Source organism: Perca flavescens, chromosome 9 (assembly GCF_004354835.1).
Source record: "Perca flavescens isolate YP-PL-M2 chromosome 9, PFLA_1.0, whole genome shotgun sequence".
In the NCBI taxonomy this organism is placed as follows: Eukaryota; Metazoa; Chordata; class Actinopteri; order Perciformes; family Percidae; genus Perca; species Perca flavescens.
Window position 1 is genome coordinate 6386298 of NC_041339.1, and position 17468 is coordinate 6403765.

Consider the following 17468-nt stretch of genomic DNA (forward strand, 5'->3'; position numbering starts at 1 on the left):
GGGGCTTTCACACCTATCTCATTTGGTCCGGACTTTCGGACTTTTCAGTTTGATCCGAAACAAAATTACAGGTGTGAAACCTCCCCCGGACCTCGGTCCGGATCAAAATGGTCCGGTTCGTTTTATAGTGCGAAAGCATTTTTTGGATGGTTTGGACTTTCGGACCAAATACGGGAAACTCTGGCAGACTATCGTGCTGTTATAAAACCGGGCAGCTGCTTTAAGGAACAGCTCAGTGCTTAGTGTGTATGTGAGCGAGTGACGGTGTCAGCGCTCAGAGCAGACAGCTGGCTGGCTTTCAGAGCTGGGCATAAATCAGCAGTTTACTTGTCAATTGGTAGTAAATGTACAGTGTAGGTTTCAGTTTTTCTCTGAATAAATGCAGCAGCTCCTCAAACCTCCAAGTAAAGTTCCCGTGTCTTGCTTCAAGGAGATCAGCAGTCAGCTGGAAAAACTCTGACATATGGCGCTTACCCACTGCTAGTACCAGCTCGGCTCGGCTCGGTGCCCAGTCCTCCATTTTCCATTGCAGATTTACGGTGCGTTCTTTTTGTCCACCGAAGACAATTTACGAGTCGTTTTCCGGAGTTACAAACCGGAAGTTGCAAAAAGAACGCCACCGAGGTTGTATATACGACTCGTCAAGTCGTCTGAACTCAGAGGACCCCGAGATCACTTTCAAAGATGGCTACGTCGTGCATCACACGTAGTAAACATTGTGGTTTTCTACAATTTTAAGCACTTTTGTCGTTGTTGTAACCAAATGAAGAAGTCGTACACATAGCACTGTATACTGCTACCTATAGACATGTCTCTACAGTCTTATTAGGAGTTAAATACCGCCTAATTAGTTATTTTGTAGCTTGTGCAGCTGAGACTGACAGGCTAGAGACGCTTGGTTGCTATATGACAACAATGGCTTTAAGCCGAGTCTTGAGCAGAAAGCACAGCAGTAGCCTAACGTTAATCAAAACGTAATTTTCATAGCGACGCCGCAGTAAACTGCCGTGACCTGATGCAACACACACACAGAACGTCGAATGTGTGTTGTTTTTGATTCTCGGCATGTGGCTGTTGCCACAGCCAGAAGACACATTTAGTTTCAAAAGAACCTGGAGGCAGCAAAAAAAAGAAACACCGCTGGCTGAACTATTTAAAAATGGCCGGTTTGTTCAGGACGCAAAATTACGAATCCCACTATGGCCACGCCAAGTCCCGCCCTATGAAGCAGCTCGATTGGTTGTGGTTAGGCATTTTACCTTGAGTGGTTAAGGTTAGCATAGCTGATTGGTCAGGGGATAGGACCTGTACAAATGGGGTTACATTACCTTGCGTAAGCATGGACGCCTGGCCAATAAATGCTATTGAAGGAGTCAGTAGTCTGCAGGTTTTCACGTCACCTTTTGGTATCGCCTCAGCTCGTTTGCATAAAGTATATGTTGGGTAGTACCAGGTACTTTTTTTTCATAATGGAAAAAAAAAGGGCGAGTCGAGGAGAGTCGAGCAGGTATCATGTAATGGAAAAACCCCAATAGAGGGAGGATACGAGAGGACGGGGAAGCTCGTCTATAAACCAATCAGTTACAACTGTTGGGAGACGCAGCTCACGTATGTGATGACGACATGACGTAATTTTGTCACGTAGAGATCTTTAGTGTGCTTGCATAACTGCGGTGTGAAACCAAAACCAACCGGATCAAATGCAAAAGCATGAACCTTGGTCCGGACCTTGGTTGGGACTTTGAGGTGTGAAAGCCACCTAAGAGATAAGAATGTTGCAAACAAATACACATACTGGTGAAAGACGGCTCCAATTCTCCATGATAGCACTTTATTTGATTTGCAAAAGACTCCATGCTAACATTTTAGTACAGTATTTTGTGTATTTGAAAATAGAGAACATTACATTATTGAGCACAACAGAGCATTGTGTATTTATGGGAAGCACAGGTCAGCAGCACTGGCTCTAGTTTGGTGGGTATGAGTTCCTCCAACCCTCCAAAGCTCTGAGATCTTTAGGCTCTGCTGTTAAGCGCTACACTGAGTAGCCGATGTAGCCTACACTCGTTAAGGGTAACCTCCCAAGCTCCTGTATTTGCTGTTTGCTAACAAACGTTTGGGGGTTCAAGCCGAGCACAACCCCATCTAGCTTGTTCTGAGAGATCTGTTGTCGTAGTTCAGCCTCAACAGATGCAATGTGGATATAAGGCTTAGTCACGCAGCAAGTATCTGCTCTTTGCTTGGGTTGAGAGGAGGCTTTAAAGACTAGAGAATGATGTCGCCTGTCAGAGGGCTCGGTAGTTTCATGACGGCACAGTCACAGAGTTACTTAATCAACAGAAAAAAAATGTGCTCACTAGTAAATCACTATACCCAAGACATAACAATCTGGCTTGATGTTGAATTGTGCAGGGAAACTCAGACATCTTCAGTCATTAACGCAGCTCTTCTTGGTAGCACATCGGAGTAGATGTGTTTCAACGGGCGCCCAGGTGGCTCAGCTGGCAGAGCGCGCGCCCACATGAGGAGGTTTATTCCTCGATGCAGAGGCCCAGGGTTCGATTCCAACCTGTGGCGGTTCCCTGCATGTCTTCCCCCTCTCTCTCCCCTTTCGTGTCTGAGCTGTGATTAAAAGCAGAAATGCCCAAAAAATAATCTTCAAAAAAAAAAAAAAAAAAAAAAAAAAATAGTGTTTAAACAAGCTTAATTGAAAACTGATTGTTGACCACAGTCACTGCCAGATCGCACATGGAGTGCATCAAGGTCTGCGTTCTCATCAGGTAGTGGGTAAGTGGACCAAAGGGACAGTGTCAGTGTGCTCATTTAATGCAGTATTAGCTCATTGAGTGTTCCTCCATAGACGTCTCAGTTAGGACTGAGAACATGGCAAAAGAAGTACAAACTTTCAAGGTGAGTGTTTGACTAATCCTATCAGGGACATTCTTTATGTGCTCATTGATTTCAAGGCTCGGCGGCTGAGTGCGCTCAGAGTCAATGAGCAGAATAAATGTGGGCAGTAACACACTGTCTGCTTTGTGTGCTTAATGAAGTCGGGTTGTCAGCAAGCGTCAGCCTCCTTAATGCTGCCTTAATTCCAAGGCTCTGAAGGACTCAAAACCCTGCAGCAAAAGTTAAGGACAGGGAGGGCAGTGTGTAAATGTATGTCCGTGTCTGCTTCTGTGTGTCCAAATGTGTGGGTGCTTTTTGTTGTTGTCAGAGTTAGATTGGCACTGATAATCTTACTGTGTCTTTGTGTGCTTAGTTAAGAGTGTTTCCTTCATGGCCTTTCGCTTTGTGTGTGTGTGTGTGTGTGTGTGTGTGTGTGTGTGTGTGTGTGTGTGTGTGCGCGCGCTTGTCACCTCACTGCACAGGCTACTGTCTCTACTGTGATTTTCTCACTCATTAATGGATAAGCAGATATTTGCCTGTTTTACTCTCTCTGTTTCTCCTTGTCTTCTTCCTCCTACTCCTTATTTTTCCCCTCTTGTTGTTTTTTTTTTTTTTTCTTTCTTTTTCACTTTATCTTAAATCCCTCCATCATCATTGCACCCCGCCATCCCAAAAAAATACTATCCAAATCTCACCACTCAGATCAACGGGAAGGTTGGTTCTTTCACTCTTTACCCTCCTAAAGCCAAGGCCTGGCAGACTGGAGCCGTGCTGCGCCAGCATCTCGCTGGGCGCCTCAGGCCCGTCCCGGCCTCTCTCTCAGGACCCCAACCCCACATTGCAACCAACCTGCTACCCCAACCCCCCCCTCCCCCCTCCCCTGCTACAGTATATGCTGCCTTGCACCTCATCACATATTGTTCCATGCAGCTTGTTTGTCTGAAAGTTTGTGAAATGCGCATGTCTTGAATGCCAATAATGTGCTTTTGCACAGGAACTTACATTTCCCCACCAGGAAAGGTTTACATTGAGGATGTGACACTGAGATTGAATTGTAGGAATTAGTAACTGTGTGAGCCGAAAGAGTGACCAAACCCCAAATGTTGCAAGGTGTGAGAAATAATTTCACGTGTCTGGGGTTCCGGTGTAATTCCCCTTTATTTTGATACACCTGTTATCCTCACTGCAACGTAATACTGTAAAACAAAATCAAACATCATATACCATACTGCCTCTGTTTGTTTTCATTTAAATATATATTTATTATTCAAGTGTATCACATCTGTACAGGAGCCAAATGTTCACAGAGGCCTTTAAAGAATATAAACCATTGACTTTACCTTCAGACAAACCAGTTTGGCAGCAACAAATATTAGATTTCCAATGTCTTTATAAAGTGCATTGTTTGTCATGTCTTCCCATAACGCAAGATAAGCCATTGCACTATATTTCAAACATTTGTCACAGCTGTCTTTTATAGAGTTTTACACCAATTAGGCAACTTGTCTGTTTAAACTAGACAAATGACAAATTGAGTGTTTTCTAATAAAAGGAAACACAGGACACATGTGGATGTTGATTGCGTTATGCATACTGTGACACTCTTAAATGCTTTTTATTTGTAGTATCGCTATTCTACCACTAGATTGTACAAATTCCACACTTTGGGAGTGTTCTTACGCATTACATACGCACACATCTGTGCGTACGCACGGTTGATAAATGAGGCCCCGGGTCACCCTTGTAAGAGGATCTCAACGGGTCATGTTAAATATGGGTTAAATAAATCTTAAAATTTAAAAAACAAATTGGAGCAATTTTTTTAAGTTTTAGTTTGACAAATTCGTCACATTCATTCCAAATCTGAAAGGTTAATTTCCCACTTGAAAAAAATGCCAAACCTGAATTGGGAGACACTGTTATGTTTCAAAAACAGCTGTGAGTCGGGCTTGTGTCCTTCTCATCACTACTGGTTGATGGTGTTTGTGTGAACCCACAGGTTCACACAAGCCAGCTCCCAATTATCCCAGATAAAATATGCAAATAGTATAAAGAGTGACAAAGTCCGCGTTGGGAGGGACAGTTCGTACAAACACAGGACTTTCACCCAGGCGGTCGCTGTTCGTGTCCCGTGTGGAACCAACGACAACGTCGCCAAGTACCCCAACCTGACTGCATCATTACGTAACCATGTCACAGACGCAACTGCGTCACAAACCCATGTCCGTAAAAAAACTAATTTGAACCCAAACCACGATTTTTTTCTTAAATCTAACCGAGTAGTTTTGCTGTCTAAACTCAGCCAACCATTTCACTACTTTAAATAGACAGTAAACATAGCATAAGATAGTAAACTGAAGTGTCTGCTATGTCTCAGTTCAACACCAGCATCTACATATTACACCTTCTACCGTCATGTTAAATAAAGTCATACAAAATAAATGCAAAGTAAACCATCTGTGATATGTAACATTATTCCAGAATTCATCTTGTGAAAAAACAATAAATCTAATAATAAAAAAGAGGAATAAAAATGTTAAATCAAATGCTACACCAAACATTCAACTAAATATTCACATTAGATTAATCGCGGTCTTCCCGATTAGCTTATCGCATCCTTTCAAAACTTGATTTTGACTTGAAAAGGATTAATCGTTCAGCCCTAATAGACAGTCCTGTGTTTAAAACTGCCACTATAAGACCGTTTCACAACGTTAAATAGAACCTTTGTTAGTTGCCCAAACAACATATTTGACTTTTAACTTACAAGCTGCACTGTATTAAATGGAAAGATTGCACTTTGCTGTGTTTTCCGGTCCCCCTCCAAATGGATACTCTGTTATTTGGGGAATAAACAACGTTAGTTTTTAAACTACCACATGATCATTTTGCTAATTTGTTTATTTAGGTATTTTAATGCATCTAATGTAGAATTACTTGAAGGGCCTGAGAAAAACACGTCGGTTTCGGTCTTCTTTTTCATTTTTCTTTTTTTCCGCTTTGCTGCACCCGAAAGCATCCCAGAAAAGTGGTAGTTTAACCGTTTTGGCTCGCTTACATACAGAACCGTAAACACATTTCCCTGCAAATGGAGTTTTTTCTTTTCCTTACTCTTTTATTAAAATAATATAGTATTATATATACACTTAAAAAATGAACAAGTTAAGATGAAGTGTTAGATTGGAAATTGACATTTTTAAATTATTTCTATATAATAATATAATTTTTTTTTCTTACTGGGCCCCTTAGTGGCCCTAGGCAGGTGCCTAGATTGCCTATGCCTAGATCCGGGCCTGCGTATAAGGGCCAAAGAGATCACAAGGATGTGTCCAGTATGTGCTGTTGTCATACACCTCAAACCTTTCTTGGTGAAGGAACACAATCTTTCCATAATGTATGTCCACAAAATCAAATTTGAGTTGAAAGTTTGTGCTCATTTTACAAAATGTTGTGACTGTGCCGGTCCCATGATGTCCTCTTCAGCATGCTGATTATGTTTTTTTATTTTCTTGGCTAATTCAAAGGCATGCCTCGTCCCAGCTCTTCATCTGCTGTCTGACCATCATTACGCTGAGCGGCAGCCTCGGAGCTCAAACTGCTTTTACCATGCTCTCCTCTTAGCTGCGTCTTCTAGAAAACTACACTTTCACATAGAGCAAAATATGTTTTGCAGCTTTTTCCAAGACTCGTAATGCTGGATCATCAATAGGAGTACAATTGAGGAGCTCAGAAATTGAGGGGGAGTGAAATACTACTGGAGAAAACTGCCGCCTTAGGTGCTCTAGTTTGTGTTTGATATGTGGCTTTGCCGACTTGTGGTGCAGCCTGTTGGTCATCTTTTGTTCTACAGAAGAAAAAAAAATCTTGGCTTTATATCTGCGGTTAGAGAATGGAGGGATGCAGCATGAGCACAAGGGATCGTATATGTAATTTCAAATTTCACTAACAATAATCTTTTAGGAAAGTATGCACTTTATTTTTTTAAATAAAAAAGCTACAGGACGGAATAAAGGCTCATTCATTCTCCTGTCAACTTGAGCATAGAATGTATCATTTATAAAAATAGACGTGACAAAATTATCAGAATAAAAAGTCATTATGATGTTACTTTTGTCGTCAGCGAGCTACATTAGATTGTGTTGTGTCTTCCTACTACCTGTGTCTGTGTTACCTGATAAGAAAGTAAAGGAATATCATTTCACCACATTGACTGTTGCTGTATAAGAACGTGATTGGCCGCGTGGGGGGAGGAGGACAGGGTTGATGGGCGGGTCATAAAACAGGACTTTCAAGCCGGGGAGCGGAGTTCGCTTCCCGAGGAAAACAAAAGACTTTCACCCAGGAAATGCGTGTTCCTTGGGAGTGTTTTAATCCAAACCACTATCTGTTTCCTATACTTAGCTAGTCATTTTGGTGCCTAAACTTAAGTGTTGTCGCTGCATAATGCTCACATTTCGTCGCCTTAACTTAACTGTACTGTACTCGGGTCACGTATTCTCGGCTATCCGAACCACAAACTACCGCTGATACAAGGGAGCATCCTACTACATACATAAGCAGAGTTTGACATTCGAGCCGGGGGGGCAAAACAAAATAAAAGTCATTGTAGCAGCTGAGACCTGGCCTACCACTTGGGGAACACAGCACGAGCACATATGGACAAAACAAACATGTTAAATAAACATATGTTTATTTTTAAAGCAGATTTTAAATTTCTGTTGTAACAATTTAACAATTCGCTCTTATGAAATCCAATCGCGGCACGGCGATAACGCAATAGACAGACGGTGGCTGAATGCTCCGACGCTTAAATTCAACTAAAATGTAACCGTGAACAATCAGTGTTCGACCTACAGTCTGTTGAGATGCCTCCCCAAATCTACACAAAACGTGCAATCAATTAGTAAGCTGACAGCAAATTTACATACATAGCATTTAAGCATCCTTTATTGCAACGTTGGCACGGTAAGATGTCCAGATTAGTGCAACAGTTATTTTCATTTTTTGCGTCCTGCATATGCGTCGACAATGGTCTCAGGGGAGACTAAAGCAGTGGGCCTATATGAAATCAGATGTATTACCTACCACCATTTAGTTGTTTTGTGTTATTTAAAATATTTATAAAATATCTGGTCATGCCAGAAGTAATTATTCCACCCCCCCGCGTATGACTACATAGCTACTAACTGCCGCTGATATGATGAGCTGTGACAGAGGTCTGTAGCCGCGTAACAAAGCTCTTAAACAACTAGCAACTGCCGCTCGGTGTCACGGAGCTACGTAGCGTCCCATGACCAGCCGGCGGTCTCCTAGTTTCGTGCGATATCTTACGTTTTGGCATGCATACATTTTCGTACGATATGATACGGACCCATTCATGAGAACGCGTTGTCCTGGTGCGCTAAGGTGCTTTGAATCTAAGACTCCATCGACCTAATGCTGTATGCCGATTGGTACATCTATTATCACATAATTTCCATTTTGATTGATGCTCTGGACAGCATGTAGCAACTGGATGTTATGTACAGCAGCAAAATCTGTACTTCAGCACCGATTTATTCCCACTTCTGCTTCCCACGTTGAGTTGCTAGTCAATGGGCACCTCATGCGTTTTCTGTGCTGCAAAAAAGTCACCTTCATGTCAGGAAGTAACAAAACAATTCAAATTTTTATTACCGACAACATCATACTGATTTCTTTTCATGATACAGTAAGGACTGAAATTGAAAAGCAGAATGAATCAAGTGATATGATACAGTTTGCATAATGCTAAACTAGCCATACAAATAATGGTTTAGGTGTACTTTTTGATGAAACAGTGTGGATTATTTATGTCAGGTGAATATTTTGTTCCCAAGTTCCCTGGGTAGTTAGCTCCTCCATGAGGCAACTTGCATTGCCAAGAGTGCCTTGCCACTTGCACTGCCAAGAATGAAGTTGCATCATCTTGCTCCGTTCGTTTCTTTACACTGACTTTGAATGCATTCATGTTGCCTAATTGTTTGTGTCTTGCAAAGTATTAATTGAAAGAGGTAAAGGGAGATTTGGTCCAAAACATTATTTTAGAACATGAACAACTCTCTTACAAATCTGTAAACACAAACGATGCTGCGTTGAAAACATCAGAGAAAGTCAGAAATTCCAGCTTGTTATAACAAAACCTAAAATTCTCTTTCAAGTTGGACTTGAATGAGGAAGATGACTGAGATGGTCATGGTTTCAAAGATCTGACTCTGATTCTGACGTCATGTCAACACAGAGCAGCATCATACATAAATGCAATAGTGGAATTTAACATCATTTTGATCAGCCTAACATGCTGAACGCGTCAACCAAAAACCAAAACTATAGATTGACAGTCGAGGTTCGGAGCTGTTGGCTGTATGCCCTCCCAGCACAGTGGAACTCTATGGTGTTTGCTTTTTGATATTATGGCATATATCATATGGGTTACAGGGGTATGTCCTGCTGTGTGTTTAGGTCTGGTGTTGTCCTTATTGACGTACACTCTAACAAAAATCTGTGAAGTTGTATTACTGTATATTTTCACAGAAATTGTCCATAGAACGTGATTTGTTTTTTACATTTCGAATTGCATAACTTGTGCACCGACAACTTTTGTCAGCCAGGGAGGTTGAGATTAAAGAACTTACTTGTTACTATGGAATTAAGGGAAAATGATAAAATGAACGTTAGACTTGAAGCTGACATGTTCATCAAAGCAAAAGCTGCGTCTACTTAGATTCCATTCCCAACATTTATCAATTCAATAAGCGTAATCCCTGTCTCTGAATCCTGCATGCCGCTGCCTCTCTACATGCACTGCTGCATGATTTCCCTGGCAATCCATACAGATGTTTGCTTCCCCACCCATCTTAGCTTCCCCTACAACTCCAGCTTTTTTCTTTCTTAGGACTTGGCTTCCCAAATCTTCTTCACTTGTCCCTCCCCCCTTCCTTATCCCGTCTCTTTTCTCTGGCATGCCACTAAAGATATGAGTTTGTCTGCATTCTAACATCAGCTGCTCCTAATGTGCATCTGTTACTCCTAAATGTCATTGTGGCGACTGAGTAACAAATTCAGTCCGTGCCTGTGTCAGTGCCTCAGTCATCCACATTGTCCCGCCCAACAGAAGCAATATTAACATCACTTTTAACTTCTGACTCAAATAATGACATGACATTGTGACCGTCTTCCATGTCCTCGGGTAACTTCATGGTTTCTAATTGACTAATATAAGAACACGATGATTCCCTCAGTGCTGGCCAGCACATTGATACCATCCAGCATCAGAATGTAGAATAAGCAAGCATCTCAGTGACTTGAATCAAACTCAGTGTCTTACATTCACCTTCCAAGTGCAAATAATTAAAGTATATATGTATGAAATTGCACTGCAGTTACTTACTTACAGCATGAGCCCCAATGCCAAGGTCTCGTATTTAGGATTAATTGAGCATACTACACAAAAGTTGGCCCGCACCGTGCCAATCCAGCACCATAAACCTCCCATAGTATATCACTGCTAAGCTGCCCTTACATCGCCCATTTATTCCTCAGAGGGTGAATAGTATGGAAAGGCCACAAACCACACACTTCATCTTGCACACGTCATGTAAAACTGAAATGTTTGCCAAAGATTCACTGGTTTCCAATATCCAGATTCAGTACATTGGGAAAACAGTGCTGATGTAAGTGCTGGCCAGCTGAGGCTAACACATCCTACTTTAGTGCCCTTACTACCCCCACTTTGCTGTGGTAAGGATATCAACAGGTAATTTCAATGTTAAGATGTTACCAACACACACACAGAGCTTTGTCACTCCCCTCTGTCAGCATCCACATTTTATGGGTTTCTATTTGGCCCCTTCCCTGGTACATCAACATTACAACTAAAAGCTTATTCATAGCTGTTAAAGCCACTTCTGCTTTGAAATTATTCCGGCTGGGAACCACTTGGCCGCAATAGCGACAGGCCACCTGTGTGTGTTTTGGAAGATCGATGGGGATATGAAATGTTAAGGCCTGGCTTTTTCTGTGCACCTGCTAAAAATGTACAACGCCATCAGAATTTTGTCCCTTTTATTGCCATGCAATCAGTGGTGGAAAACGTATTCAAAATCTAATTAGACCTAATTGTACCTTTAATCAATCCTCCAGCATCAAACAAGTGACCAGCCACAGTAAAATAGATTTTCCATGAGCTTCCACCTAACTTACCTCGCAGTTTACCACTGAAGTCTGATTTATGGTACTGTGGAGGCTCCGCGCAGAGCTTTCTCCGTAGCCTACGTAAGTGGCCCAAAGTTTATAGTTGTGCGTTGGTGTGTGCGTCAATCTCTTTAAGAGAATAGCAGAGCTGGTGTATGTGTCCGTGTGTGCATGGGGAGTGTGTGGTAGAGCGAGTGAGAGAGTGACAGTGATTAGCTTCGGAGCGGGTGCCAACTCTAGAGTCAAAGTGAGCCTGTGCTTTCTGACCACGGTGGAAAATCTGTAACAGGAAGAGTTAACCCTCTCCTTGATTTCATGTCGTTTATGGAGTAGGAGAACCAGGAAATGAGTCGGGGGGGAAATGCAACGCTACTTGCAGTTACATTTTTTAAGAGGTGCATGTTAGACTAAGGCGTAGGGTCCGGTGTAGGGTCAGTATCTCCATGTATCTACGTACGTAGCCAGGGTGTCGATTTAACACAGAAGCAGAAATTGGCCTTAAATCTTCCTCCTCTTTCTCCACTATCTTGTCCCAGCCCTCTGCCTGCTCTCCTCCTCCTCCTCCTTCTCTTCCACATCATGTTCTCTAGCGCTTTAGCCTCCACAGGAGTCCTTAACGCCAGCCATCTGCGTTTCAGTGTCCGCTGCTTCCCATGCCAGCAAACAATGCTGTTCTTGTATTAGCCAAAAAAACTCCACCACAGTAACATTTAGCCCACGCATGCACTCCAAAGCTCTTTGAATGTTGTCATTGTTCAGCCAAACATGCTGTACGTACTAGTGCTACTTCCCAATTCTCAACTCCAGCATCATCACTTCTGCATTTGATTTTTGTGCGAGACGCAGAGAGATATAATTTGTAAGCTCGCTCTTCCCTCTCTGTAGTTAAACCAAACCCTTAGAAAAGCCTCTGATCCACAGTGTAAGCTCCTCACACCCGTATTCCAGCCCGCAGCTTAAATTACACTCTGTGAGTCAGATTTCCGTGACCCTGTGCTGGCTTAAGTCAAGAGAGCGAAGAACTTCACTTATGCAACGCAGCCGTCTGCATATTTAATGCTCACACTGTGCTGTTGCACTAATTCAGATGTAGTATAATGAGATCCCAGCACTTAGGTGAGATTTCTAAGGAAGAGAGCTAACAATAGGGGAGAATCCTTCTTTATTCTCTCGCACTCGGTGCCTTAGCACCAGGATATGATAGAAGTGCTCCAGACTAGCATCACAGAGACTCCAGGTGTATTTTAATCCCTGCAGCCCAGTAGGAAAGCCCAGATACTCCGGAGAAATTCAGCTACACGACTTAGGCACAGGCTCTCAATTTACCCCATTTTCAACATGGCCAACTTTAAATTCACTGTTACATCTAGTATAGAGGAGCTGGCATAATAGAAGGTAATGCCATGTCAACATTATGAGGCTCTGATAGGGAAGGCCAAACTAATCTGTTGGTCCCAGACGATAGTAAAGAATTCCTACAAGAGCTCAGTCATGAGGGTTCTATAAAGAAAGGGTTGTCCAAAGAAAAACAAATTCTGTTTTATATATATATATATATATATATATATATATATATATATATATATATATATATATATATATATATATATAGAGAGAGAGAGAGAGAGAGAGAGATGAGACAATGAATCATTCAGATGGGAATAACAGTAAAACATTCAGACATTTTCGCCTTGAAGGCAATCATGGAGAACGGAGTGACGGCAGTAGCTCTATGTGAAGAATAAAAAAGAAGAGAGTCTGAGAGAGAAGTTTAATAAAGGAGGGGCGTTTCAGCGCTATTTGGTGATCCAACTTCAACCCACTCGGAGGACAGGCCCGGTCATTGATAATAAACACTGCCCTTAAGATAGACTTATAGCTGCGCATAAAGATCTAACAGAGCTTACACATGTAGCCGCCGTACAAAGATGCCACGTGGACACCACAAAGAACTGTGATTGGTCAGCGTGGGCTGCTTGTGTTTTCTGTAGCCCGTGGGGATGTTGATAGTGAAGACAATATTGAAGCAATGTGGAGAGAAAAAAAAAGACTCCAATTAGTAAGACACATCTATAAAAAAAAAAAAAAGACTTCTCCACTTCAAATCGTTCAGCTCTGCATGATCACCACTCCATCACAGTGAATGGAAAAACATAAATACAATGATTGCACAGAAATGGTCTCATATTCAGTAATGAAACAAGGAGAACTAGAAGTTGCCTGGAGGTAATTGCACTTCTTTCATTTTCTATTTATAGTCCATCTTTCATATCAAGTGAATGAAAGAATGTAATCACAGTTAGCGTGGGGGAACACAATTGATGTGCAATACAGCCTGATTATGTATATCTGTCTAGTGTTGTGGTGGAAAAAAAAAACAACCTGAACAATAAATCAGAACCTTGATCTGCTACCGGACTGGTATTGACCCATTGCGTCCAGTATAAACCCAGCTTCAGTAAATCAGGTGCTAACAATACACACATTGCAAATACAATAAATTACTGTGTGTATTCATGTTTAAATACCTGGCCTAGAACTGTCAATTCAAAGTATACTGTAATGTTTTTGATTCTTCGATATGCTTTTTTTTTCTAGCTTTCCGGCAGTTAGGTTAGACATGACTGTGAACATAATGCCTTCTGTCGTCAGAGTTACATTATCCTTGCATGATGTGAGAGCAGAATGACTTGCAATGTCTACACAGTGAGCAATAGTCACTTTATGACAAAATGCAAATTGCACATGATGTTCACTGATGATGAATTGCAAGTCTTTATAAATGGATTTTTGATGAATAAAAGCACTGGACCGCTTGAAGGTTGGATTATAATTGTCTTTTAATATATTTCTTGTCAACCAACCTAACAAAACTCTCTCAAAGTGCATTGAGACCAAAAGTTAAATCAGTGGCATATCATTGAGACACGGTGACACAAAAACTCTCCTTCGAAACAAACTGATAGATCTAAAAATCCCCCAAAAAATAATAATAATAATAATAATAAAAAAAAAGCACTTAAAGAAGTATTTCACTGCCAGAAAGGGGCTCTCATAAAACTGGACTGTCTATGCAGTGGAAAACGCTCCGGCTGGTCGGGTGACGTAATGTCACAGAAGGCAATATCGCGGCAAGCTGGTAACAAACAATCCCGTCTTATAGACAAACGGTAAGCTAAAATAAGTTTCTGGAAACATATGAGGTGAGAAGTATGCAATACAGTGAGAAGAATCTTGGTTCATATGTGATCAGCACTGTCTTCTTTTACAGTTCATTCTGAATTTCTCTGTCGATCTAAACCACAAACTCAAGGACCGCGGGCCAAATCCGGCCCTTCGCAAATTTGGATCCGGCCCGCATATCAATTTAGGTTCAACCCGACTAGTTGTGCGCCAGACCAAAAAAGTCATGAAAAATGTTTTTCACACTGTAATTATGTGACACTCAGACTCAGGCACGCAGATGTTGGCAGATTTTGGCAGATTTGCCGACTTTGAGCCTCAGAAATTCCCACAGAAGCAGAGAGTTTTTGTATTTAGGCTGTGAAACAGGTTGCTGTGAGTCGGCTGTGTGGTAATCTACTATAAAAAAAAATTATCTTTGTTTTTAATGATTTGCCGCCAAACTGTGAGAGTGAGAAAGTGATAAAGTTAATTGAGATATGCAATAATACAGCCAAAGATATTTTATTTTTTTCGTTAAATAAAAGCATGTCAGTAAACTTTACGTGTCTGGCCCTTATTGTGATTCTCATTTCCATTGTGGCCCTTAGTGAAGTTGAGTTTGACACCCCTGATCCAAACTCTCTAAACTGTTTGTGTCTGTATGCAGAAGCACAGTCTGTAGTTCGAGCAACAGCCACTCGAGCCAGCGAAAATCCCACGGATGACGCCAAATTCATCATCTGTTGGATTTTAGCTGGAAGATGAGCACAGAGATCTGGGCGCTGGCAGAATACGTTTACCATCGTTAGATTACACATCCTACCCACATCGTTATGATAAAACGCTGGTTGAAAATTGGCAGAGTATCTCTTTAAAGGTCCCATGACATGCTGCTCTTTGGATGCTTTTATATAGACCTTAGTGGTCCCCTAATACTGTATCTGAAGTCTCCTTTAATATAGGCCTTAGTGGTCCCCTAATACTGTATCTGAAGTCTCTTTAATATAGGCCTTAGTGGTCCCCTAATACTGTATCTGAAGTCTCTTTAATATAGGCCTTAGTGGTCCCCTAATACTGTATCTGAAGTCTCTTTCCCGAAATTCAGCCTTGGTGCAGAATTACAGCCACTAGAGCCAGTCCCACAATGAGCTTTCCTCAGTGTGTGCCATTTCTGTGTCTGTAGCTATTGAGGAGGAGAGGGGGGGGAAATCGTCATGCCATGGGACCTTTAACTGTAGCCATCAGATGCTACAAATCAACTTAGATTAATATTTATGACACTCATTAATATAACAAAGACTATAAGCAAAAGGACTACATCTAAACAGAAACCATTCTAATGAAAAGTATTAAGGTAGCAGGTGAAAAAAAACTGCCTATAACTTGGCTTTAAACTGATTTACGAGCTGAAAAAACACATCCAGTCTCCCTCAGAAATCAAAAATAGCCTAAAATGAACTTTAGAGCATGATGGGACAGTCAAACTGTTATTCAGGCATTATTGTGGTGCACAGTATAAGCCAGGCCTGTCAAGCTTGACCCCCCCTCTCCCCCCACCCGCTCCGCCTCTGTCCTCTCACACTCCCTCTCTTTACCCCTGCAGTTCGCCGTGTGCCTCCCCGTTTCTCCATCCCCCCCACCAATCACGAGGTGATGCCCGGCGGCAGCGTCAACCTGACCTGCGTCGCGGTTGGCGCTCCCATGCCTTACGTCAAGTGGATGAGCGGCGAGGTGGAGCTGACCCGGGAGGAGGAGATGCCTATTGGCCGCAACGTCCTGGAGCTCACCAACATCCGACAGTCTGGCAACTACACCTGTGTGGCCATATCGTCCCTGGGCGTGATCGAGACCACGGCCCAGATCACTGTCAAAGGTCAGAAACACTGTCTGGGAGGGTTGCAGAGTCTGGGTAGCAGTGTTGTAGTCTAGACCAGCTTAGTCTACAGACGTTTCAGACGTTTCATTTACGGGATAATTCAGGTGCCGCCGTAACATCCGTCCGTTACCTTCCTCTTTCTTTGTGTTGGCGTTCTAAACTCCGGTGGATTTATGAGGACTACGGTTAGCTGCTCCTCAGATCTCTGCAGGGTAAATCCAGACAGCTAGCTAGACTATCTGTCCAATCTGAGTTTTCTGTTGCACGACTAAAACAACTTTTGAACGTACACACGTTCCACCAAAACAAGCTCCTTCCCGAGGCTATTTTGCAGAGACACCGTTATTGCGTCTGGCGCTTAGCAACGCCCAAAACGATTGTGATTGGTTTAAAGAAATGCCAATAAACCAGAGCACAGTTTTGTCCTATGCAGGAATGCTGTGTGGACTAGCCAGACCCTCCTCCGCAGCGCTGTGGAGGAAGGTCTGGCAATGCGAGACTTAGACCACCTAAGCCACGACGAAGTCCTCACCAAGACAGTGTTCAAGGTTTTTAAGTTTAGGAAGTTTTAAGCAAGCACTGAAAAAATGGCTCAGATGCCAATCTTAGTCTTTTTATTACTGTATTGTCTTGATGGATCTATTTAATATATGTATCGATGTGATGATTGATGCTTGATCTGCTGCCACTTGCTCGCAAAAGTCATGTATATCATGTATGTCCACAGTTTATTAATTTATTTAATCCATGAATCTATGATTTTGTGATTTCTTTTTTCCCTCCATGACAACTTGTGGGCTCCATATCAAATGGATGAATAGTAGGGCTGTCAATTGATTAAAATTGCGATTAATCACATGATCATCCATAGTTAACTCTCGGTTAATTGTAAAATAATCACATTTTTAAATGTACTTTTAAAAAGAGATATTTTGCAAGTGGTATTTAAGACTGGACGTACTCCGGAGGTAACTCAGTTCACATCGACAGTACATGCAAATAACTTTAGTCTGGGGGAGAGAACCATCTGGCTTTGAAACTCAACTTTCCATTCAAAATAATATTGTTCTATCTTTTTAAACATTCAGCACAGTAGGCTCTGTTGGCTGCATTGAATATATGCACTTCTGATGATCTCAGTTATGTAGACTACAGATGGATTTACATAGGAGTACGTGCACCCACCTACTTGGCAACATAATACATATGCTCAGCCTGCTGGCACTGTGCAGATCAGGAGGTGGCAGACACAGGCTCCTGAATGATAATTCAATGACAGACTGCCACTATTGTATGTCTGACTCTCTTGTCTGTGTCTGCTCTCTAA

The 17468-nt window shown here is 42.0% G+C and overlaps 1 protein-coding gene across 12 annotated transcripts in view; it reads left to right on the top strand.

The window, feature by feature from the left end:
• Positions 1-17468, top strand: part of ptprfa (protein tyrosine phosphatase receptor type Fa) — a 404110-nt gene that overhangs the window by 229665 nt on the left and 156977 nt on the right. For all 12 annotated transcript variants that reach the window (XM_028586901.1, XM_028586900.1, XM_028586904.1 and 9 more), the window contains one exon: positions 15869-16138. In XM_028586901.1, coding sequence (XP_028442702.1) covers positions 15869-16138 — 270 coding nt within the window. The remainder of the gene's footprint in view (positions 1-15868; positions 16139-17468) is intronic.